Source organism: Salvelinus fontinalis, chromosome 30 (assembly GCF_029448725.1).
Source record: "Salvelinus fontinalis isolate EN_2023a chromosome 30, ASM2944872v1, whole genome shotgun sequence".
Lineage (NCBI taxonomy): Eukaryota > Metazoa > Chordata > Actinopteri > Salmoniformes > Salmonidae > Salvelinus > Salvelinus fontinalis.
In genome coordinates this window covers 40570670-40594141 of record NC_074694.1, presented here as the reverse complement: position 1 = coordinate 40594141, position 23472 = coordinate 40570670, and the positions used below count along the sequence as shown (strand labels likewise).

General features: G+C 44.3%; 1 protein-coding gene across 3 annotated transcripts in view; it reads left to right on the top strand.

Moving 5' to 3' along the window:
* Positions 1-6235, top strand: part of LOC129829223 (thyroid hormone receptor alpha-like) — a 192632-nt gene extending 186397 nt beyond the window's left edge. For all 3 annotated transcript variants that reach the window (XM_055890886.1, XM_055890884.1, XM_055890885.1), the window contains one exon: positions 1070-6235. In XM_055890886.1, coding sequence (XP_055746861.1) covers positions 1070-1320 — 251 coding nt within the window. In that variant the 3' untranslated portion in view covers positions 1321-6235. The remainder of the gene's footprint in view (positions 1-1069) is intronic.
* Positions 6236-23472: the final 17237 nt, after the last annotated feature.

Below are 23472 nucleotides of genomic sequence, written 5' to 3'. Positions count from 1 at the left end.
ATTCATCCCAAAGGTATTCGATGGGGTTGAGGTCAGGGCTCTGTGCAAGCCAGTCAAATTCTTCCACACCGATCATGACCAACCATTTCTACGGAGGCATTGTCATGCTGAATCAGGAAATGGCCTTCAACAAACTGTTGCCACGAAATTGGAAGCACTGAATCGTCTAGAATGCCATTGTATGCTGTAACGTTAAGATTTCCCTTCACTGGAACTAAGGGGCATAGTCCAAACCATGAAAAACAGCCCCAGATCATTATTCCTCCTCCACCAAACTTTACAGTTAGCACTATTCATTTGGGTTCTTCTGGCATCCGCCAAACCTAGATTCTTCCGTCGGACTGCCAGATAGTGAAGCGTGATTCATCACTCCAGAGAACGCATTTCCACTGCTCGAGTCCAATGGCAGCAAGCTTTACACCACTCCAGCCGACGCTTGGCATTGCGCATCTTAGGCTTGTGTGTGGCTGCAATGGAAACTCATTTCAATAAGCTCCCGACTAACAGTTATTGTGCTGACGTTGCTTCCAGAGGCAATTTGAAACTCGGTAGTGAGTGTTGCAACCGAGGACAGACAATTTTTATGGTCTACGTGCTTCAGCACTCGGTGGTCCTGTTCTGTGAGCTTGTGTGGATTACCACTTTGCGGCTGAGCCGTTGTTGCTCCTAGACATTTCCACTTCACAATAAAAGCACTTACAGTTGACCGGGGCAGCTCTAGCAGGGCAGAAATTTGACAAACTGACTTGTTGGAAAGGTGGCATTTATGGTCTAAGGCACTGCATCTCAGTGCAAGAGATGTCACTACAGTCCCTGGTTCGAATCCAGGCTGTATCACATACGGCCGTGATTGGGAGTCCAATCATGTTGTATATAAAAGTACAATGAAGGTAGTATGTAAAATGTATGTATGTAACAAAACAATATGTTTTATTTTTGTCCTCCTTTCCCCATGATAGGCTAGGTGAAATTTGACCCTCTCTGTTTACTGACACACACCTTTTTCTTCCTCCCTCCCTCCCTGCCTCCCTCCCTCCCTCCCTCTTCCTCCCCTTGCCTTTGGTCACAGACCGCTCGGGCCTCACGAGCAGCGACAAGATCGAGAAGTGCCAGGAGACCTACCTGCTGGCGTTTGAACACTACATCAACTACCGCAAACACAACATTCCCCACTTCTGGCCAAAGCTGCTGATGAAGGTGACGGACCTGCGTATGATCGGGGCGTGCCACGCCAGCCGGTTCCTCCACATGAAGGTGGAGTGCCCAACTGAACTTTTCCCCCCGCTCTTCCTGGAGGTCTTCGAGGACCAGGAAGTGTGAGTGGCGCCCCCCCTGCCGAATAGTAGTGGGGCGACTTGGGAAAGGAATGGCAGTTTTTCTGGAGCGGGGAAGGGTTATGACAGGACTTGTGTTTCTCCGACATTTACGTGGTAAACAACAAACAACAGGCAACAACCACACACCAGCAGCAGGAGTCAAACAAACAAAGATTTTTGCTTTTAACCAACCACCTCTTCATACCCGTTTTGGGGAATCAGTTTGGCGGCCCTCCCTGTCTGAGCAGTCTTATCCAGTGGGAGTTGCATCCCTTTGCCAAGGCACGCGCACGCACACACACTCTGGGTCCCTTCCCAGATCCCTATTGGAGGCACCTCATTTGTCACTCGCCACTAGATGGTGGTCTTCACAGCTTTGCACCTGTTTGACATGATAGCAACCATGTTTTCAACGGGTCCGCTAATTTCAGTCTCAGAATTAGTGTAAAACAATAATTCAGGAGACGCTGTCACACACAAACAGAGGTCCTGAGCGTGTGCCGTATAGCGCCTACCGTAGAGCAAAGCGACCAGTACCTACTATCACCTCCCAATGCAACTGAGCCATGCACGTGATCGTGTTTGAAACAAGTCAGGTGCTATATTTATAAGTCTCCTTTATTTGTCTGAAATGTGTAAAACTACAGACCATGGCTCCGTATCTACCTTCAGTTCTGTCATTAGGCCGGTTCCTGTGACACACACACACACTGGGCAGACCTAGTCATTGCCTGTGCTGCTGGTGCCAGCAGTAGACCCTCTTATGAATGACAATTGAGCCCTTCTCTCTCCAAGGAAAGTCATCGCAGTGAAGGAAAGAGGGGAAGATGGAAGGGGGCCCACTGACGGGAGAGTTCTCAGAGGAGTAAGAGTGAAAGAGAAGAGGGGAGGATTAGGATGAGAGAGAGAGAGTTAAATCGCTGGCAAGTAGATTCAGTGGCTGGAGACTGAACAATATCCATATAGACCCCTGTCTGAATAGCAGTGAACAAGGCAGGCAACTCATGTCTCTCACACACACACACACACACACACACACACATCCTCACCTCAGAAACTCAAATGCCATGTTTACTGTGCACATTGCAGTGATGTAGCCCTGACCTGCAGGGTAAATTAGTCCAAGTCTGCGCCTGTGTGACTCAGCTCAGTATGGCCCCTCCAAGCTTCCATACTCAGTTGTTAGTGTAGCGGTCACTGAGAAAGGGCAAGGTCAATGACGTCTGCCATTTACCTCAAAGTGGGCACACCTTCAAGGCTGGGGCGCCGCCATTGCTCCTGTGCCAACAGGCTCTACCTCACCTCTGGACACAGGGCAGCAGTCTCCAGCCTCTTCACCCACCCATCTACCCCCCCCCACACACACACACACACACACACACACACACACACACACACACACACACACACACACACACACACACACACACACACACACACACACACACACACACACGAGGATACTCAACAAACACACATAGGTGCATGTGCCTGGGTGGAAACTCATAGGCACACATACATTAAGACGAATCCGTCAAACACACAATCTCAGTACTACCACTCAGTTGAAATGAAATACCACTGAAGACAGGAGGGCCTGCCCTTCCCTATGGGGATCTCATTGGTTTCACTGACTTCGCTCCTCTTTTTCGGGGGAACGGTAACCATGACGTTCGGCTTTTCTCTTTTTTTTTTGTTATGCGGGACCAAGTGTCACTATTCGAATTTGGAGTCCCTTATTTTTTCCGTTCAGTTGAAACAGAAGCCAATCAATCAGACGGCGGAGGAAATTGCATGTACAGTCCGGCCGTCGCCCTGGAAGAGGACTGGCGGGAGGAGCGATACACCGCGAGCGAGCGGTGAACCACAAGGTGACCAGGCCGTAGACGGGGCGGGTTTAGCACTGTTGAAGGGGGAAAAAAGTTCAGAGACAACCGATTTTGATTGAACACTAAGCAGTAGCTTGTGAACGACTGAACGAGGTGGCGGGAGGGATGAACGGATGGATGCGTTTCAGCATTCCCGGGAGCATGTGGAGGAATGCGTGAGGACATGGAGCCGAGCGGTGAGTGGGATCAGGATGGCGGATACTCATAGCAGAAGGCCAAGCCTAACTGCAGCAACCTCAACCGCCGTAGGTGGAATCAACCCGAAATCGACTGTTACCGGACTTCAGAGCACTCTAGTGGAGCAGCCAGAGCCCCCTCACACTACTGCAGTAGTACCAACCCCTCTCTCCACCCTCATCAGCAACTATACAACCCCTACTCCTCAAACCTAGCCCCAAGTCATTTGTCAGGCATGCCCCCTCCTCTGAAAGTCCTGGCCTACTCTGTATAACATAGGCCACTGGGACAGGGCTCCCAACCAACCGTGTCACATTTTCAGTATTAAACCAACAGCCCTCCTCCCCAACCCTCATCCACTCCTGGCTGGAGATGTCCCTGGGTGAGGGAGGGATGGTCCGGGGTCTGTTTGTCACTCATACACTCTCCTCTCAGCATTGGTCTCCAAGTCTACCCAGATCCAGCCCCAGTACATACTCCTTCCCCTGCCCAACCACCCATTCACCCAACTCAATGTTAGAAGGCCAACGGTAGGTCTGAAAAATGTACACCCAAACTGAATCCATGCCTCTCCCTTGTGAGACAAGGCTGGCCATAACCGCTCACTTAGAGCGGCGTTAGCGAATGAATGTGAACGGCAAAGCAGCAGTGGGAGCGAGTGAACGAGAGAGCGTAAGGGAGTGGGACAGAAAGAAGGTGGGGGCATCAGCCCTTCCTTCCGTCCTTCGTATGGCGTGGGTTCGAGGGGGATCGTCGCCCGTTGTCAAAGCACCGTTATGAACTCAGAGGACGGGGAGATGATCAGGTGGTCTCCCCCTTAACGCCCTCATTGAGACATGAGTCCCCACCTTCGGCTCTCCGTAAAGGAGAGCCACCAACTTTCACATGGAGACGATCGGCAACAGAAACAGAACCACCATTCAATGGATGCGGGTATGAAACTCCAAGCTTCGTTGACAAAGAACCAGTGTAAATGACAGAAAAAAAAGGTCCTTAGTTCTTGTGAGCCTATTGGGTGTGTGTGTGAAATGGTTGGTTGAAATGCTGCTTTTACCTTCGGAGTTGAATTTCTATTGAGAAAGAAATATATGATGATAACGATTATGAACCCAGAAAAGTGAAATGAGACAAATGTGACTTTAAAAAGGCTCCTGAACAAAAGTTAAACGCTTGGAGATCTTTTTCCCGTCATTTTATCTCAAATTTTTTTTTTAATAATGTTTATGTATTTTTTTTGTTACGCTTAAACTGCTTTGCGTAAAAAAGAAAAAAAGAACAGCCGTGGTCACTTTTTGACCATGCGTGCAGCGTAACGTAGACATTTCACATCACCTATAGTTTGTGTTGATAAGCCAACTCTTCTGTTGTCTGTGCATCTGTCTGATTGTCCGTCCCTTTTTTCAGGAGGAATTTTCAACAAACAAAAAACAGGAATATTCTTTTTATATATATATATATATATGTTGTTTCCTTTTTTTATGAAAGAAGACTTTGAAAAAAAAAATCACAAACAGGAAAAAAGAATGCAACCGAAACTGAAACACAATCTTCTCATACCTCGCATAACACAAAACTCAAAACGGAACTTGGGAGGAGTGATGATTCACAGGCACATGTGGAAGTGCGTAAATGCATTAAAAAGAGAACATTGAGGTATATATGTGCTTGTGGCGTGTACGCATCTGTAGCGATTACAAAAAGACTCAACCACAAGCCTTGGCGCTCGCTACCTATTCAATTGGTTCTAGGAAGATTGTGGACACGACATAAGTAAAGTCTCGCACCATCAACAGGTGCTGAAATGGATTGCTGGCAGTTGGCCCCTCCCAGGTGTATCCACCACCATAGATAGTGAAGTCAAATGTGAATGGCCTAGAGCTTGGGGGGTGGGAAGGGGGGTGTCTTTTGTAATGGCTGAGTGCTCTATGGTATTGAATGTAGCTGATAGGACGGGGCTGGATCTGAGCCCGGTACCCACAACCTCACTTCCGCTCACCAGCAGAATGGACAGTGGTGTCACAGACGTTACACGCAAACAAACTGAGAATATTGCCCATCTGCAAGGTACAATATATACAGTATGTTTTTTTGTAAATACTTTTATTTTAGTTTTTTATTCTTTTTTGTTTTATTTTGGCCACAACCAAGGATGTAAATACAAAAAAATGAAATATGAAAAACCAGTATATGTAAAAACATATGCAACACTCACAAACTGGATGTTGAGGCTTGAGCACCAACTTGCCGGCACCTGCGTCCCACCATCTTGTAAAATAAGCGGGGGGGGGGGGGGGTGCGATGTATATTAACGCTTCATACTGTACTTGTGTGCTTGTGTGTGCACTCTCACACGCGCATGTCGATCCGTATTCAGAAGTGGCCCCGTGACATTAAGCATCCCTGTGCCTCCTATTCTTTGCAAAGAGATAGCTAGCCATCCCTACATTATGTCAGGGCCACAACTCTAAGCGCTATACAGTCAAGGCTATACAGTGTGTGTCCACCAACAGACTGGTCTCTCCAGGCTAACGACGGGAATGGGTAGCAGCCACAGTAGACAGAGGATGTGAAGGTGTAGTGGATATTGCCCGTTTAGAAGGGGAGGGGGGATGGCAAGACTTCGCTAAAAGAAAAATCAGTCAATATTCCCAATATGAAAGCTACGCCTAAACCACAGCTTGCCTGGCTACTGCCCGCTACATCTTAATTTGGGATAGCCCATTTAATGGAATCCCCCAACAACCCTGTCCTTTCATCAGCAGTCACAGCATGGTTCAGTCCAACAGGCTGAAACATGGTGAGAGGGGGGAGATTGTCTGTGATGTTTAGTTGTTTTTTTGGGGGGGGGGGGGGGGGCTGTGTTTCCTCCACATATGTCAAATGTAGAGTTTTGTGAAAACACAAAAAGAAACGCAAGTAGCAAGATGTCTATGCAAATCCCTTACAACCCCTCCAAAAGCGTGCTCCCGTTACTGGCGAGGCAGACTGTCAGTCATGTTTAAATTAAAGCAGTTTCAACCTTGTCCGGATTCCCCTGACCCAACTCAACTGCATGAATCCCACTGGTCCTTATTTGATCTGGGTACAAAGGCCCTTGCTACTCTGTGCGGGCTGAGGGTCAGGGCTGTCAAATGAGTTGTGCCCAGGGTTGACGGGATACTCGAAGGCTCTGTCTCCAACCATGACCCAGCTCACCGGCTGGTCCCTGGGGTCCAGCAAGTCTACTTGTTGAAATGACAAAAGGCCAAGTGTTGGAAGGGCACTGTCATAGAAAAGTTGTGCTGTTGTAAACTGCTCCAGAATCAGACCAGACCAATCTGTGTGTGTGTGTGTGTGTGTGTGTGTGTGTGTGTGTGTGTGTGTGTGTGTGTGTGTGTGTGTGTGTGTGTGTGTGTGTGTGTGTGTGTGTGTGTGTGTGTGTGTGTGTGTGTGTGTGTGTGTGTGTGTGTGTGTGTGTGTGTGTGTGTGTGTGTGTGTGTGATATGTGTATATCTGTGTTACAGTATTTGTCTACATGATACAACGCTCTCATGGTTCAGCGGATCGACTCGGTGCTACCTAACAAGGCCCACGCAGCCTCAGACGAGCCCCTACATTTTTGTAGCGTTCTTTTAGAAAGATGAGTGGATAAAAAATAAGAAAAAAAACGCTGGCAGAGATGAGCTTTAAATTATTTCATCTAGCGGCCAAAGGGATGTCAATCAAGACGTCATGGCGCTCAGTGGGTGTCGGGCGACGTACGTTGGCGAGATGCGAGCAACTTGTGCAACGGCCGGATGATCTCTCACCTCTCCTCACGGAGGTCAAAGGCCAGACCACTCAGAGACACTAGCGAATGCACCGCGGCACAATCATTGAACACACCAAGTCGCCACGCATCAACAGGACAGCTTTAACCCGCTGTACACTGACATAGCAGCATGTACGTAGTTGAGACGTACTTTCAGTAGCCTCGATTCTAAAGTCTTTCCGGAGAATATAATAATATAAAAACAGTTAACGATTGTGTCAGCATAAAGAGTTTAAATATACTGATTGCACCCGATAATGACCAAATAGCGCTTGCAACATGTTAACTATTAGAATTAGTTGAACCGTTATATTAGTGTCGCTGTAGCCTCAAAGCCATAGCAGTTGATTTTTATTATTATTTTTTTTTACAAATGTTTTGAATGAAGTGCGTTATGTGAGCGAGTGGTGCTGTAGTTTAACTAGTCTTGTCAGTACCCTATTAGGCGATTTACTGTGAGACAATATGAATTTGCATGGCTGGTTTTAACATGCATGACCCATGAGAGTGTTGGCGTGAACACCTACTCTGAACATGCACACTCACAGACATGCACCTTGTTTCTCCGGACTGGGTAAGAAAGCTATTGAAGGATTCTCTCAGGTAAAAAAAAAAATATACATTTTCTAAATAAATGATGATAGACCTTAGACGAACCACAATTGTCAGCTCATATTTGTTGCCCTATGGATGGAGAAAGTTATGCTACGTACTGTTTGCACTGTGCTCCCGCTCGTTGGTTTTCCTAGTTTTTCCCCCCTTTACCCTTCCTCATACAAAGAAACTGCACCGTATCCTCATAGCTTTGTTCAAACGAGAGGGTACTTCTGCCCGCGTGTGTTGGTTTGTGCGTATATCTGTTTTTCTGTCTCTGTCTGCCTGTATTTATATTGTCTGTCTGCTTCGGTGCGTGTGTGTGGTGATAAACACTCTGACTCACGCAGGACTTTTCTGTATTTGGGCCAGTTCCTTGCCCGCAGACAAAAATAATTATACCCTACGGTCCAGGAGGAATCACGTCTCACCTTTGCTTACTACATACAGACACGCGTACAGTGTGCAAAACAGATTGGAACAATCACAGACAGTGGATTCCTGTTTAATATTCCAGTCGATGCGCTTTCCCCTTTACAGCTACAGTGCAGGCAGCAATACTCCGCTCCCCCACACAGCTAGCGAACGGTCCACTTGCATGGCTTCCATCCAATATGGCAGCAATTCGCCATCCGAGGAAAAACTTTGCACCTCTGTCCACAGACGTGTTCTATTTAGGTGTGCTTAATGCCAATACTTAGTGATGCATTGGAAGCTTGGTATGGCTCAAATTTGTCCGTGGTGTATGTGTGTGTGTGTCCGACCTCGTCGGTTTGTATGTGTGTGTTGTGGTGTGTTAAACATACACCGACCTGCTTTGTTCTCCCCAACTCCCTAAGCATCTTTTGAGGCCGCCAGTACGAGACAGATTTCTATAAAACAGCCTTGTCATAGGCTCACATTTTTATTTCCCTTGACGAACGTAGCCAATAACGTGTTCAAGAGGTCAAATAAGGGGTGCTTACATTTGTCCTGTTTCGCTCCATGTACAAGTGGGTAACCTGAACGAGTGTGGGAATGTTTTTTTTTTTGTTGCATTTCCCAACTCCCCCTGAGGCGCCCTCGAAGAGTGGGGTCGCAGCCAGGGATCAGCGACTATTGACGGTGACCCTGGAGCAATTAGGGTTAAGTGCCTTCCTCAAGGGCAGATCGACAGATTTTTCACCTTTTTCGGGCTCAGGGATTCTGAACTAGCAACCTTTCGGTTACTGTTCCAACACCCTGACCGCTAGGCTACCTGCTGCCCAATAGGCTTGGGAACAGTTCGGGGCTGGGTGAGGGGGGGGTTGTAACTCACAAGTGCAGAATGTGAGCTGGTAGGAATGCTTTACAAAAGGGGCTCAGCTGGAATGACTTTTATGCTTGCAAATGGAAACCAGACTGTTGATAGTGTTACCTCTGTCCTGGGTTCTCTTGTTTTTGGCATTGCAGGTTTTGAAACGGCTGCCTTGTTGATTGTGTTTTGTATTGCTCCCATGTGAAACTGTACTGCAGTATTTTATGTAGAGATCGATGATTTGCGTGGACTTTCATTGGTTTTCTTAGAAAAAATGCAGACAATAGAGTTGGGCTCTTGGGGGAAAGATAGGCCTATAATGTATGTTTGCTTGGTTTTTCCAGCTTCGGTTTCCTAAGAATAACATTATGAGGATATCGTCACAGAGAAGTAGAAATGACGAGAGCAAACACCCCCATGAAGGCAATTCTGATGCAACAGAGGCAACAGAAAAACTATTTTTCGAGTTCAGAGATCGGAGGGATCTAATGAAATCCCCAGATTGCCATGTTAATCCTGCCAACAATAACAGGAAAAAGGGAGTTAGTGTGTGTGTGTGTGCGCCTGTGTCCATGCGCGTGTGTATGCATGATATAGAGAAAGAGGTAGGTCACGCAGCTCTGTACGACTACATTTTGTGTCGTGAAGTGCTTAGACTGTTCAAAGTCGTGACTGTTAGGTGTCGGTAAGTCATCCTCTAGATGTTCTTGTGTACAGTAAGTAAGTTGAGTAAGAGCGAGCACATGACTGTAGTCATTAAAAAGCACTATGACCCTTCTATGGCACATTGACCTGCACTGTGGCCTGCTCACTGTCGCAGGCATGGACAGCTGGGCATGTTAGAACGTGTGACGATCTTTGAACGGGAGTGAAGCAATTGCTCTGGCGATTCGTCTGATTGTGATGTATTGAGTCTGTTACTTACTAGGCCAAATTTTTCTAATATTTTTCATATGAGTTATTATCACTATTAGGTAGTGTCTTCAGAAGCTTCTGAAGGCAGGTGATTATAGTTGGTTGGTCGGCTATATGCTGCTTGGACATCCTATGTGTCTTTTGAAATTTGTAAATCGTGGAGATATTTTTGATATTTTTGACAGCAAGGAATGTACACTATTAATGAAAAAATGGATTTCGAGAATTTGCATGCCATATGTATGAATGCATATGCAAAGATTGTCAGGTTGAAAACGGGTTTGATCGGTTGGGACTGCTCAGGATTGAATGTGAGGCCTCAAAGGGTGCTTTCCTTAACCCCTCCTCTCCCCCATGCTGTCCATCAAATGTGTCTCCTGTTTTTTTCACGGCACTGCTCTGACATGTACCCTCCTAGCACAGATCAAACTTCAATCCCATTGACCAATACTCAACTATAGCCTTTTATTGGATGGACAGCCAGAGATATACTCTGTTAAGATAGTTAAGAAATCCAGCAAAGGGATCAAACGTTCTCACAGAGAAGTTCCACACAGAAACAGACGGGTCTAATTGAGTCCATAGTTCACAAATACCCACTACTCAATCCAGTCTACTGTAGCTGGTCTTGATAGAAGGGTCCATGTTAAACTGCCTCTCTTACTGTCTCCACTGTTCTCTAGTCCTGGAATAGGGACTACACTCTGGGCGATGTTTTGTTGTACAGGTGTGTGTGATCTTTTTGTGTCCATGTCCATCACCTGAACTTTCGCAATCCACTGTTCTATCCAGAGAATGGATGTGCCAATTTTATTTGAAAAGGTCTTGACGGTGCAATTCAACATGACACCTGATTCAAAGCTATGGGTTTTATCTTACCAAATTTGACCAATGGAAAGACGCAGAGGCGAGCCTCAATATGGCTGGGTTGGATTTTATTTTCTCTGGTTCGAGTCATTTTTGTGTCACTTGATGTTGTTTTAATGGCTATTTTTGTCCTTTTTCGAATTGTTTTTGTCTTCAAAAAAGTTTTTTAACCAGTCCGTTAGCTAACTTCACATTATATTTGTGGTATTTGTTACATAAAACAGAATTCAAACTCTTCAGGCAGCAGTACATGTAAATCTATCAAGGCTGTAGTCTTAATCTTAGACTGTTGTAACTGGTGTCGGCCAGAGAGCACACAGTAGTACCCTGCTGAAAAAAACTGCATAGGCTGGTGACCAGCCTTCTCTGTGTTGTTGCTGGTGACCAGCCTTATTGGTGTTTTGGAACTGGTCACCAGCGTACCAGCGTATGCTGGTCACCCACAAAACCTGCGTAAAATCACATTATGCTGGCCTGCAAGGTGACGTCAAATTCCTATTATAAACTAGGTGGGTCGAGGCCTGAATGCTGATTGGCTGACAGCAGTGGTATATCAGACTGTATACCACGTGTATGACAAAACATTTATTTTTACTGTCCTATTAGGTTGGTAACCAGTTTATTATAATAATAATAATAATAACAATAAGGCACCTTGGGTGTTTGTGGTATTTGGCCAATATACAAAGGCTAAGTGTCCAGGCACTCCATGATGCGTCATGGGGATAGCCAACAATTCGCTATCTTATTCACCCACAATCTGCATTCAGATTGACTGCCTGGGTTAAAAAAGACAAATAAATGAGACTATTTAAACCATCTAAACTGGAACAACCATTTCAGTAACGGGTGCAATAAATCCAACTAACAGATTGGATTAGTTTAGAAAAAGTTATTTATCTTTGTGTAATTAATTGATTAATAAATCAATGTACATGCAAAAACACAGATATTGAAACAAATTATTATAAAAAATAAAACTGCAACAGAGCATGCTGGGAAATAGGATTATTATGGGCGTGGTTTAGCAGACAAGCTTGGCCAGCTAGACAATGCTGGACCAAAGCATACAGGCATATCAGGAAGGGTTCTTTACTGCTGTGATGGTTGTGAAGAACCATCCGGTTCTTTCCCTCTCCACCATGTTTTCCTTTCATGCAATGAAAATGTGCTACACTGTTAAAAAGTTCCTGTAATTTTACAGTACACTACAGGCTACTTGTTTCAATGAAAGTATGCTAAACGACAACAAGTTACAGATGTTTTACAGTTGAATTAAGGCGTTATTGCTGTAAAAGGACAGTACGCTGCTGAATGCTGGTTACCTGAGACTATAACTCACCATCTCTTGGTTGCTAATGACCTGAATTTCCTGCTACACCGCCAGGTCTGTGGGCATGACAGAGATTGGCCATAGATTTAATGGCAAGAATACATTTCTGCACTTTGCTAAAAGTTATCCCAGAATCAGGTCAATAATTGTCAGACAATCTGACAACACAAACTTAAAAATAGCAGTGCTCAGGGACACTTGATGTAAAGTGTGCATAATTGCTTTGGGGATTTGAACTTGTAAGCTTTTGGGTTGAAGTGCAATGTTTCAGCAGTGCCACCAGGTACACCTTTATTACCAAGAACATACAGAGCCTCAGGAAAGTATTCAGACCCCTTCACTATTTCCACATTTTGTTAGGTTACAGCCTTATTCTAAAATGTATTAAATAATTTCCCCCCCTTATCAATCTACACACGATACCCCATTATTTCAAAGCAAAAACAGGTTAAACATTTTTGCTAATTTATTCAAAATAAAAAAAACTGAAATATTGCATTTACATAAATACTCAGACCCTTTACTCAATACTTTGTTGAAGCACCTTTGGCAGCGATTACAGCCTCAAGTCTAATTTGGTATGACGCTACAAACTTGGCACACCTGTATTTGGGGAGTTTCTCCCATTCTTCTCTGCAGATCCTCTCAAGCTCTGTCAGGTTGGATGGGGAGCGTTGCTGCACAGCTATTTTCAGGTCTCTCCAGAGATGTTCGATCTGGTTCAAGTCCGGGCTCTGGCTGGGCCACTCAAAGACCTTTCAGAGACTTGTCCCAAAGCTACTCCTGTATTGTCTTGGCTGTGTGCTTAGGGTTATTGTCCTGCCCCAGTCTGAGGTCCTAAGTGCTCTGGAGCAGGTTTTCATCAAGGATCTCTCTATAATTTGCTCCGTTCGTCTTTGCCTCAATCCTGACTAGTCTTCCAGTCCCTGCCGCTGAAAAACAGCCCCACAGCATGATGCTGCCACCACCATGCTTCAGTGTAGGGATGGTACCAGGTTTCCTCCAGACGTGACACTTGGCATTCAGGCCAAAGTGCTCAATCTTGGTTTCATCTAACCAGAGATTCTTGTTTCTCATGGTCTGAGAGTCTTTAGGTGCCTTTTGGCAAACTCCAAGCGGGCTGTCATGTGCCTTTTTACTGAGGAGTGGCTTCTGTCTGGCCACTACCATAAAGGCCTAATTGGTGGAGTGCTGCAGAGATGGTTGTCCTTTTGGAAGGTTATCCCATCTTCCAAAAGTGACCATCGGGTTCTTGGTCACCTTCCTGACCAAGGTCCTTCTTCCCCGACTGCTCAGTTTGGCCGGGCGGGCAGCTCTAGGAAGAGTCTTGGTGGTTCCAAACTACTTCCATTTAAGAATGATGGAGGCCACTCTGTTCTTGGGCCCCTTCAATGCTGCAGACATTTTTGGTACCCTTCCCCAGATCTGTGCCTCGACACAACGACACTACGGACAATTCCTTCGACCTAACGGCTTGGTTTTTGCTCTGACATGCATTGTCAACTGTGGGAGCTTATATAGACAGGTGTGTGCCTTTCCAAATCATTTCCAATCAAATGAATTTACCACAGGTGGACTCCAATCAAGTTGTAGAAACATCTCAAGGATGATCAATGGAAACAGGATGCACCTGAGATCAATTTGAGTCTAATAGCAAAGGGTCTGAATACTTATGTAAATAAGGTATCTGTTTTTCGTTTTTAATACATTTGCAATAATTGCTAAAAACCTGTTTTCGCTTTGTCATAATGAGGTATAGATTGCTGAGTTTTTTAAATTTTAGAATAAGGTAGTAAAGTAACAAAATGTGGAAAAGGTCAATAGGTCTCAATACATTCTCAAGGCACTGTATAACCACAAACTCTCAAAATTAGGATACGGTTAGGCTACAGTGTTGTTCCCTGAGGTACAAAAAGATCACACTCACATGGTACTTGTCGTTTCCTTTTTAGGGTACATGTGCAGATTATCTACTATAATGTCACATTTTTCTACCCAATATTTTGAATATAAGTTACAATCATCGCTGCACTTCGAAATCCAGGTGGTGGCAAAATACTGGTGGGGCTCATTAGCATATTTGTGTGTGTGTGTGATCTAAAATACATGTATTTGTGCCAACTGTCAGTTTAATTGGATGATGGTTATGTTGTCAAAGGTTGAGCACCTCTTTTAACACTGTCAGTTCTGGAATCTTTGTAAAGAGCATGTGACATTAAAGAGCTGCACTGTTGAGAGGTTACTGTGCATTTCACAGTAACTTAATGGAAGTTAGCTGCCTGGAAGTTGCTGTGAATTTTGTATTACCTAATTGGTAACCAGCAGTCAGAAAGTTGTCAAATTCACATTAACTAAATAGCCAGTAACTGTTAGAAACTGTTAGAAACTGCCAGTAAGATGTTATTGTAAAAAGCACAGTAACTTACTAGCTGCCAGAAGCTCACAGTACCTTCACTGATTACAAGAAAGCTTATAACATTAGCTGACAACTAATACACTGTCTTTGAGACCCAGCCTAAACTTGTCTCAACCTCTTGGTTGTGTCAGAGATCAGTTACTGTGAATTTTACAATAACTCCTTGCCACAAGCTGACAGTATGTTATTGAACATGAACTTCCCAGTAGCTAACTGCCATTATGTTATTGGAACATGCACAGTCACCTCTTAACAATGTAGCTCTTTAATGTCACAGGCTCTTACAAACACTACAGAACTGTGAATGGACAAATGAGGCGCTCAACCTTCATCAACGTAACGATAAAACCACTTAAACTGGTACAACACTTCCACTAATGGTTGGGACAAATACAACATATTTTAGACCATGCCCCCAAATATGCTAATGTACCCTCACCAGCACATTGCCCCCACCTACATTTCAAAGTATTGTGAAAGTAATGTTGCGTTTGTAACCAAGTGGGAAGTGAACATTTTCCAGTTGTGAAGTTGTAAATACCAGTTAGATGCATTCACGTCCTTTAAACACATTGATAAATGCCTATTGGCTAATGGATAAAAAGCTGCGAAAACCATAAACTAAAAGTACACTGTAAAAAAAACGCAAGTTGTTTTTATGGTAACTTACTTGCAGCCAGTTACCTGTACATTACTGTGCAAAAATTTACAGTATGTTACTGTAAATTCCAAAGAAACTTGGTTTAACAGTACATTCGTTCTTTTTACAGTAATGTACTGTTAAACCAGGTAACTGGCTGCCAGTAAGTTACTGTAGAAACAAGTTATGGTTTTTACAGTGTGGTCAACAGTAAAAACACAACAAAGGCTGATCACCAGCGAAACCACAATGAAGACTGGTCACCAGCATAAAAACAAAAAAATGGTGATCATCAGCAAAAACACAACGAAGGCTTGTCTGCCAGCTTAACCATGCTGGTCTGCCAGCATAACCAATGACCAGGAGTAGGCAACCCTGGTCCTGGGGTGTCGCAGGCACTTCCAGGCCCTCCCCCCACCCCCACATTTTGCCATGGCATGCTAATATAATATCTGAGATTTGCTACCAAAATCAAATGGGGGGCCCCCTAGAGGTCAGGGCCCCTGGGCAAGTGATTACAACAAGTTTAGATAGCTGGCTAGACTAACTCCCCTAATTTACCAATCTAAATCTTGTTTACTGACATGGGCTAATTGATTGATTGACTGACAGTGAGTTACATATAACATACATATAACTAAAGAGGAAACTGCTAATGCACAACAAAGTTTTGAATTAGTACTATTCTAATTCATCAGTAAGTTGAGACCCCGACTGAGTTCCACATTTTTTTAAATAAAATAAAATACACCTCGGTGTCCTCATATGTAGCTACGGCAGGGTTTCTCAAACTCGGTCCTCACCCCCTTCCTCCTGAACCTGTACCCTCGTCCATTCCCCTTTCTCGCCCTAGCATCCACCTCCCTCCCCCCCTCCAAAAATCCAGTGGGTGGTGTGATGTCAGGTTTTTGTGGTGGGCTGCTTATGACAGGTCCAGACAATCAGCGTGTTTGTAAACGTCAGTAAGTGATTTTTTTCAAACCTTTGTTTATGGTCAGGATTTTAAAGGAAGATATTTTTATGGTAATTGTCGCTGGTCTATTTTACTATATATTTATGTAATAAATATGTGACTAAATTTACATTCCCACGCTCCCTGGTCTGTTATTGCCTCCTCCTCCATCCCTTTGTTAACAGTTGGTTACCTGAGACTGCCAATATCATTGGGTAAGCAGATATATCTGAAGAAAAAAAGCTTTGTATCAGCTTAGCGAGCTATTTCCGTGCCCGTGCATTGCAGAGTGGGTATTATATAATAGTAGCTGGCAGGTAATAAAGAGGGGGGAGAGAGAAACTGCTGATTGTAATTTTAATTCATGATAGGGGTTTAATTGTGATAGTTGGGTAGATGTGAAGCTCACATTGGAAATGTAATTTCAGATCCAGTGTTTCCTATTGCAGCACGGCTAGACATACAGTATTACTGAGTGTAGCCAGGCCTATTGTGATACATCTGTGGATAGCGGACCACTATAAAGGACTGCTTGGGTAGGGAAGGTGGGAGGGTGGTGGCGTCTGGACTTCACCCATGTTTACCTGACATTACGCCTGCTACGTTAGGTTAAAAGAAATGCCTGAGCGGTGCTTCTTTCTTTCTGGTCCGGGTGAGATTTTTTTTTTTTAACTGTTGGGCGAGGTTCTCTTCTGCACTATTGTACCAATCCAGTCAAATGTGGAGGAGGAGTTATGTTGTCACCTTGTTAACGTCCAAAAGCGGAATTTGCGTCACAGGCTCTCTTTCCATTTCCCCTGAAAACCGGATGCATACGGTTGTCGCCGACCCCGGAGAGGGTGACCTGACGTAGACACATCGAAACAGTCTTCATTTCCCCATTCAGTCAGTGACCCCATCACCCTCCTGAAGAAAAGACATCGCCATGGGAACGTAAACAGGGGAATTCTAGAGCAAACTGATTGTTTGTCTAATACACAAAGAAAGGCCTGGCAACTAAAGCAAATAGTGCTTGCCAGTGTCCCTCCACCAGAACCTCTAACCCTTCTCTCCATCCCTTCCAGACACTGCTTTACTGAAACACGTACAGTGGCAAGAAAAAGTATGTGAACCTTTGGAATTACCTGGATTTCTGCATAAATTTGTCATCAAATTTGATCTGATCTTCATCTAAGTCACAACAATAGACAATCATAGTGTGCTTAAACTAATAACACACAAATGATTGCATTTTTCTTGTCTATATTCAATACATAATTTACACATTCACAGTGTAGGTTGGAAAAAGTATGTGAACCCCTAGGCTAATGACTTCTCCAAAAGCTAATTGGAGTCAGGAGTCAGCTAACCTGGAGTCCAATCAATGAGACGAGATTGGAGATGTTGGTTAGAGCTGCCTTGCCCTATAAAAAAAACACTCACAAAATGTGAGTTTGCTATTCACAAGAAGCATTGCCTGATGTGAACCATGCCTCGAACAAAAGAGATCTCTGAAGACCTAAGATGAAGAATTGTTGACTTGCATAAAGCTGTAAAGTGTTACAAAAGCATCTCTAAAAGCCTTGATGTTCATCAGGTATGACAAATTGTCTATAAATGGAGAAAGTTCAGCACTGTTGCTACTCTCCCTAGGAGTGGCCATCCTGCAAAGATGACTGCAAGAGCACAGCGCAGAATGCTCAATGAGGTTAAAAATAATCCTAGAGTGTCAACTAAAGACTTACAGAAATCTCTGGAACATGCTAACATCTCTGTTGATGAGTCTACGATATCTAAAACACTAAACAAGAATGGTGTTCATGTGCGAACACCACGGAAGAAGCCCACTGCTGTCCAAAAAAACATTGCTGTCAGTTTGAAGTTTGCAAAAGTGCACCTGGATGTTCCACAGGGTTACTGGCAACATATTCTGTGGACAGATGAAACTACAGTTGTTTGGAAGGAACACAACACTATGTGTGGAGAAAAAAAGGCTCCGCACACCAACATCAAAACCTCATCCCAACTGTAAAGTATGGTGGAGGGAGCATCATGGTCTGGGGCTGCTTTGCTGCCTCACGGCCTGGACAGCTTGCTATCGTCGACGGAAAAATGAATTTCCAAGTTTATCAAGACATTTTGCAGGAGAATGTAAGGCTATCTGTCTGCCAATTGAAGCTCAACAGAAGTTGGGTGATGCAACAGGACAACGACCCAAAACACAGAAGTAAATCAACAACAGAATGGCTTCAACAGAAGAAAATGTGCCTTCTGGAGTGGCCCAGTCAGACTCCTGACCTCAACTCGATTTAAAATTCTGTGGCATGACCTCAAGGAATGGTCCAAAATTCCTCCTGACCGTTGTGCAGGTCTGATCCATAACTACAGAAAACATTTGGTTGAGGTTATTGCTGCCAAAGCAGCGTCAACCAGTTATTAAATCCAAGGGTTCACATACTTTTTCCACCCTGCACTGTGAATGTTTACACGGTGGGTTGAATAAAGACACAAAAACATAATTGTTTGTGTTATTAATTTAAGCAGTCTGTGGTTGTCTATTGTTGTGACCTAGATGAAGATCAGATCAAATTTTATGACCAATTTATGTAGAAATCCAGGTATTTCCAAAGGGTTCACATACTTTTTCTTGCCACTGTATATAAACCCAAGACATTGGCTCCCTGAGTGAGCAGTTGGCACCCATCCCACTAAGCATTTATCGACGGCGACATCTTTTGGATGTCTTTTTATACTGCTAATCATTTGGTCCTGTTCGGACTGGCCATGATTTCAACGTCCAAGGACGTAGATTTTTGGTTTGAACTGGACCAAATCTGAATCAATTACAGAGGTCTATGTTTGGTTCAGAAGAACATTTCAAAGTTTCAAGTGCAGTCGCAAAAACCATCAAGCGCTTTGATGAAACTGGCTCTCATGAGGATCGCCACAGGAAAAGAAGACCCAGGGTTACCTCTGCTGCAGAGGATAAGTTCATTCGAGTTACCAGCCTCAGGAATTGCAGCGCAACTAAGTGCTTTACAAAGTTCAAGTAACAGACACAACGTCAACTGTTCAGAGGAGACTGCGTGAATCAGGCTTTCATGGTCGAATTGCTGCAAAGAAACACTACTTAAGGACACCAATAAGAAGAAGAGACTTGCTTGGGCCAAGAAACACGAGCATTGGATATTAGAGAGGTGGAAATCTGTTCTTTGGTCTGATGAGTCCAAATTTGAGATTTTTGGTTCCGACCGCCGTGTCTTTGTGAGGCGCAGAGTAGGTGAACGGATGATCTCCGCATGGGTGGTTCCCATCGTAAAGCATGAAGGAGGTGTGATGGTGTCGGGGTGCTTTGCTGGTGACACTGTCAGTGATTTATTTAGAATTCAAGGCACACTTAACTAGCATGGCTACCACAGCATTCTGCAGCGATACACCATCCCATCTGGTTTTCGCTTAGTGGGACTATCATTTGTTTTTCAACAGGATAATAACCCAACACACCTCCAGGCTGTGTAAGGGCTATTTGATCAAGGAGAGTGATGGAGTGCTGCATCAGATGACCTGGCCTCCACAAATCACCCGACCTTTGGGATGAGTTGGACTGCAGAGTGAAGAAAAAGCAGCCAACAAGTGTTCAACATATGTGGGAACTCCTTCAAGACCGTTGGAAAAGCATTCTAGGTGAAGCTGGTTGAGGGGATGCCAAGAGTATGCAAAGCTGTCATAAAGGCAAAGGGTGGCTACTTTGAAGAATTTCAAATATAAAATATATTTTGATTTGTTTTACCATTTTTTGGTTACTACATAATTCCATATGTGTTATTTCATAATTTTGATGTCTTCATTATTATTCTACAACGTAGAAAATAGTACAAATAAAGGAAAACCTTTGAATGAGTAGGTGTGTCCAAACTTTTGACTGGTACTCTTAAGTGCAGTTGAAATTTGGCCATAAAATCAATGACAGAAAAATATGTATTTTCAATATCTGTAAATTACATATTTCATTCAGCACCTAAAATGCGCCTGATTTCAACGTCTGGAAAAGACATCTAAAATATGTATTTTCAACGTCAATTTGCTTACTGGGATCTTTGTATTTCCACACGCCATACATTTTCACTGCAATAACAACACATATAAAACAGACTATACAGTTGCACGGCCCTTTTTACATTTTTGGATCTTCAAGGCTTTCAGAAATGTTCTGGGGGAAAAAGTACATTTGTGGTGCTTTTCCAATTAGACGTACCCCCACACCAGTGGGTCACCACTGTTTTATGTTCATGTTTCCTCTAGTGTTATTGTGTTTCCGTCAGGAGTGTGACACTCGAGGCTTGCGGTGAGCAGAAACAGCAACCTCCGCATCATTCAAGACTGTTGCTTTGTGAGAAGGTGTTGAAGTTCACGGTTAGCCATTGTGATGTCAATGCCAGTTAAAGTACCAGTGGCCTGGCTTTGGTCCTAAGCTAGAGCTGGTCCGCCGAAGCCATGCACGGGTGCCAGCCTGCGTACTGTAGATGGAAACAGAAAAGTCTGAGCCTTTTGGGTAAAACACAGGGGTAAATCCTCATTGGAAATGCACCATTACTAAACTCAGTTTACGCTTACAGTCAGCCAAGGATGGAAATGCATCATGCACAAATTGTAGCAAATGATGAGTACACAGAACCTGTCATGTCACATTGCTATGGGACTGAATGGAAGGGACTGCTACCACTGTTCAGTTCATCAGTACGTCACACTGCATTCTCCCCCATGGCTGATCAACTCTGACGTGTGCTAGAAGTGCTGTCTACGTTTTCTTCATGTTTTCATGCTGTTTTTTGATGATTGCACGCACTAGACTGCAGGTGAAATCGAGCAATAAACACTTGGTGCGGGTGGGTATCGTCCCAATTTCACAATCCCAGACAGCATGATGTGAGGGTCCCTCAGGTGAGGACATGGCCAGCCTGACTCTGTGTCACCCTCTGGTGGCGGAAATACTGTATTACCCAAGCTTGACAGCTTCAGGTCAGCATGTGCAAGATAATCAAAAAAGAGCATGGGCAAGCTATCACCTTCACACACATATACACCTGACATGACTGAATAAAAATCAGAAGTGGGTGGACAATATATGATGAAATGTTCCTTCTCTTTATCTTTTTTTTTTACAAGGCCTAGCTCTACTTAAACACATGTTCATCAATGCGAATGTCAGTCCATTAGCCAGTAAATATGAATGAGTCACATAATAACAGATGTGCAGCGTTTTCTCATTGATACTTTTCTTGTCTCAGAATCTTTAGCAGGGAGCCTGCTCACTCGTCATGTGGGTGGGAAGCTGTTGTGGGGGCTGTGATCTCACAAAGGCAGCTTTTCCGCCAACCAATCCCTCCCTTGCTTTTCGGACCCTAGCACGGCCCCCTCAGCGGCCCCCTCCTCCTCTCTTCCCTATTTTCCCTCTCTCCATCCTCAGTTGTAGCAGGAATTTTCCACTCAGCGGCAGGCAAACATCGCAACCAGCTGTGCTGTCAATTCAAGTATATGCACGCATGTGTACGCGCATACAGAGGCTTCACCTCTCTCTCGTACACTCCTCCCCTCTCTCACTCGCTCGTTCTCTGACACAAACACATCGCCATACTGGACATATAGCACCACTGTGAATCCACTTCCTGCCTGTAGGTCAATGGCACATTTGTTTGGAACCCCATCTTGCCGCTCTTTTTTTGCCCCACGCTCACTAATGTGGCAAAGAGCTCGGATGAAGTGACAAGAAATAAACACGGGGGGAAAAAACCTGCATTCCATCCACTTTTTTGAATGTATGAGTGCGGGGATCTTTTCCCATGATGGTTAAACAGGGGAATGTAAAAACAGACACGGAGATGACTGCCTGTTGCCCGCCCGCCCCTGGGGGGGGGGGGGGGGGGGGCCCAGATGGTTGTAAACAATCAGGAAAGAATGTACTCTGACAGTGGTACTCTCTCTCTTTCACTCCTTCCCTCGCTCTTTCTCTCTCTCTCGCATACACATAGGCTAAACCCACACAGTTATAAGTCCATTATGAAAGAGTCTACTTCCTCCTCAGCTCCACTCCGCTGAGTCAGGTAAGGACAAGAGAGGGGGCATCAGCTGCCCCCCCCCCCCAAAAAAATTCATTTCAAAACACATAGGATATGTAGGTATGTATGTATGCTACATATGTAGGTTACACCATGCTGGAACAGTGAAGAGGGAAGTGGGGGATGATTATACAAGCCCTTGGCTGGGACCTAAGCAGTGAGCCAGGGGGTAGAGAATTGAAGGGGATAAAGGATACACAAATCTTTAATGAAGGAGGAGAGGAAAGAGACTTTAGAAGAGGAGGGGGAGCAAGTGGGTCTCTTGAATGGAAGGAGATGGTTCTCAGAGACGGCAGTGCAAAGAAAAAGTTTGAAATTCAGGGCAGTTGGGTAACTCCTCATACATAACAAAGTAAGACAAGGAAACATATTCAATCATCTCTAGAGTTATAGAAACCCATTCAAAGAGTGTGTCGTAAGAGAGATGATGCACTTGTGGAAGCAGCTCTTCCTCGATAACAGTGATTCAGTGCAGCTGCGTGTTCAGGGTTGGGCAGGTTGCTTTCTAAATGTAATCCGTTACAGTTACCTGTCCAGAATTGTAATCAGTAACAACTTTTGGATTACCCAAACTCATTTATGTAATCTGATTACTTTCAGTTACTTTCCCTTTATTTAACTAGGCAAGTCAGTTAAGAACAGATTCTTATTTTCAATGACGGCCTAGGAACAGTGGGTTAACCGCCTTGTTCGGGGGCAGAAGGACAGATTTTTACATTGTCAGCTCAGGGATTTGATAGAGCAACCTTTCGGTTACTAGTCCAACGCTCTAACCACTGGGCTACCTGCCACCCCAAGAGGCATTAGAAGACAAAAAGGATCCATCAAATGCATTTGGTGTGTCATCATAGTGGTCTCTGACCTGTGGTCAGACTCGCTCAGGTAGAACAAACTTAAATGTGTCAATGTATTTAAAAGTGTGTCATTTCTGATTTTAAAAGTCATCCAAGAAGTAATCATCTAGTTTTTCAAAAGTGTCTAATCTCATGACAATATTTTTGCTTGTAATTTAACTGATTACATTTACAGTTTTTTGTAATCTGAATACAGTACATCAGTTACTTCCCAACCCTGTGTGTGTATATGAATAAGTTATGGCAATATGCTAGACGGGGCATAAGGCGCTTATGGCCCAAGGAGAGAGAGGATAAGTAGACAGACAGATGAGAGGAAGCAGGGGTCCTGGGACTGAGTCAATGGGTGTGGACGTGC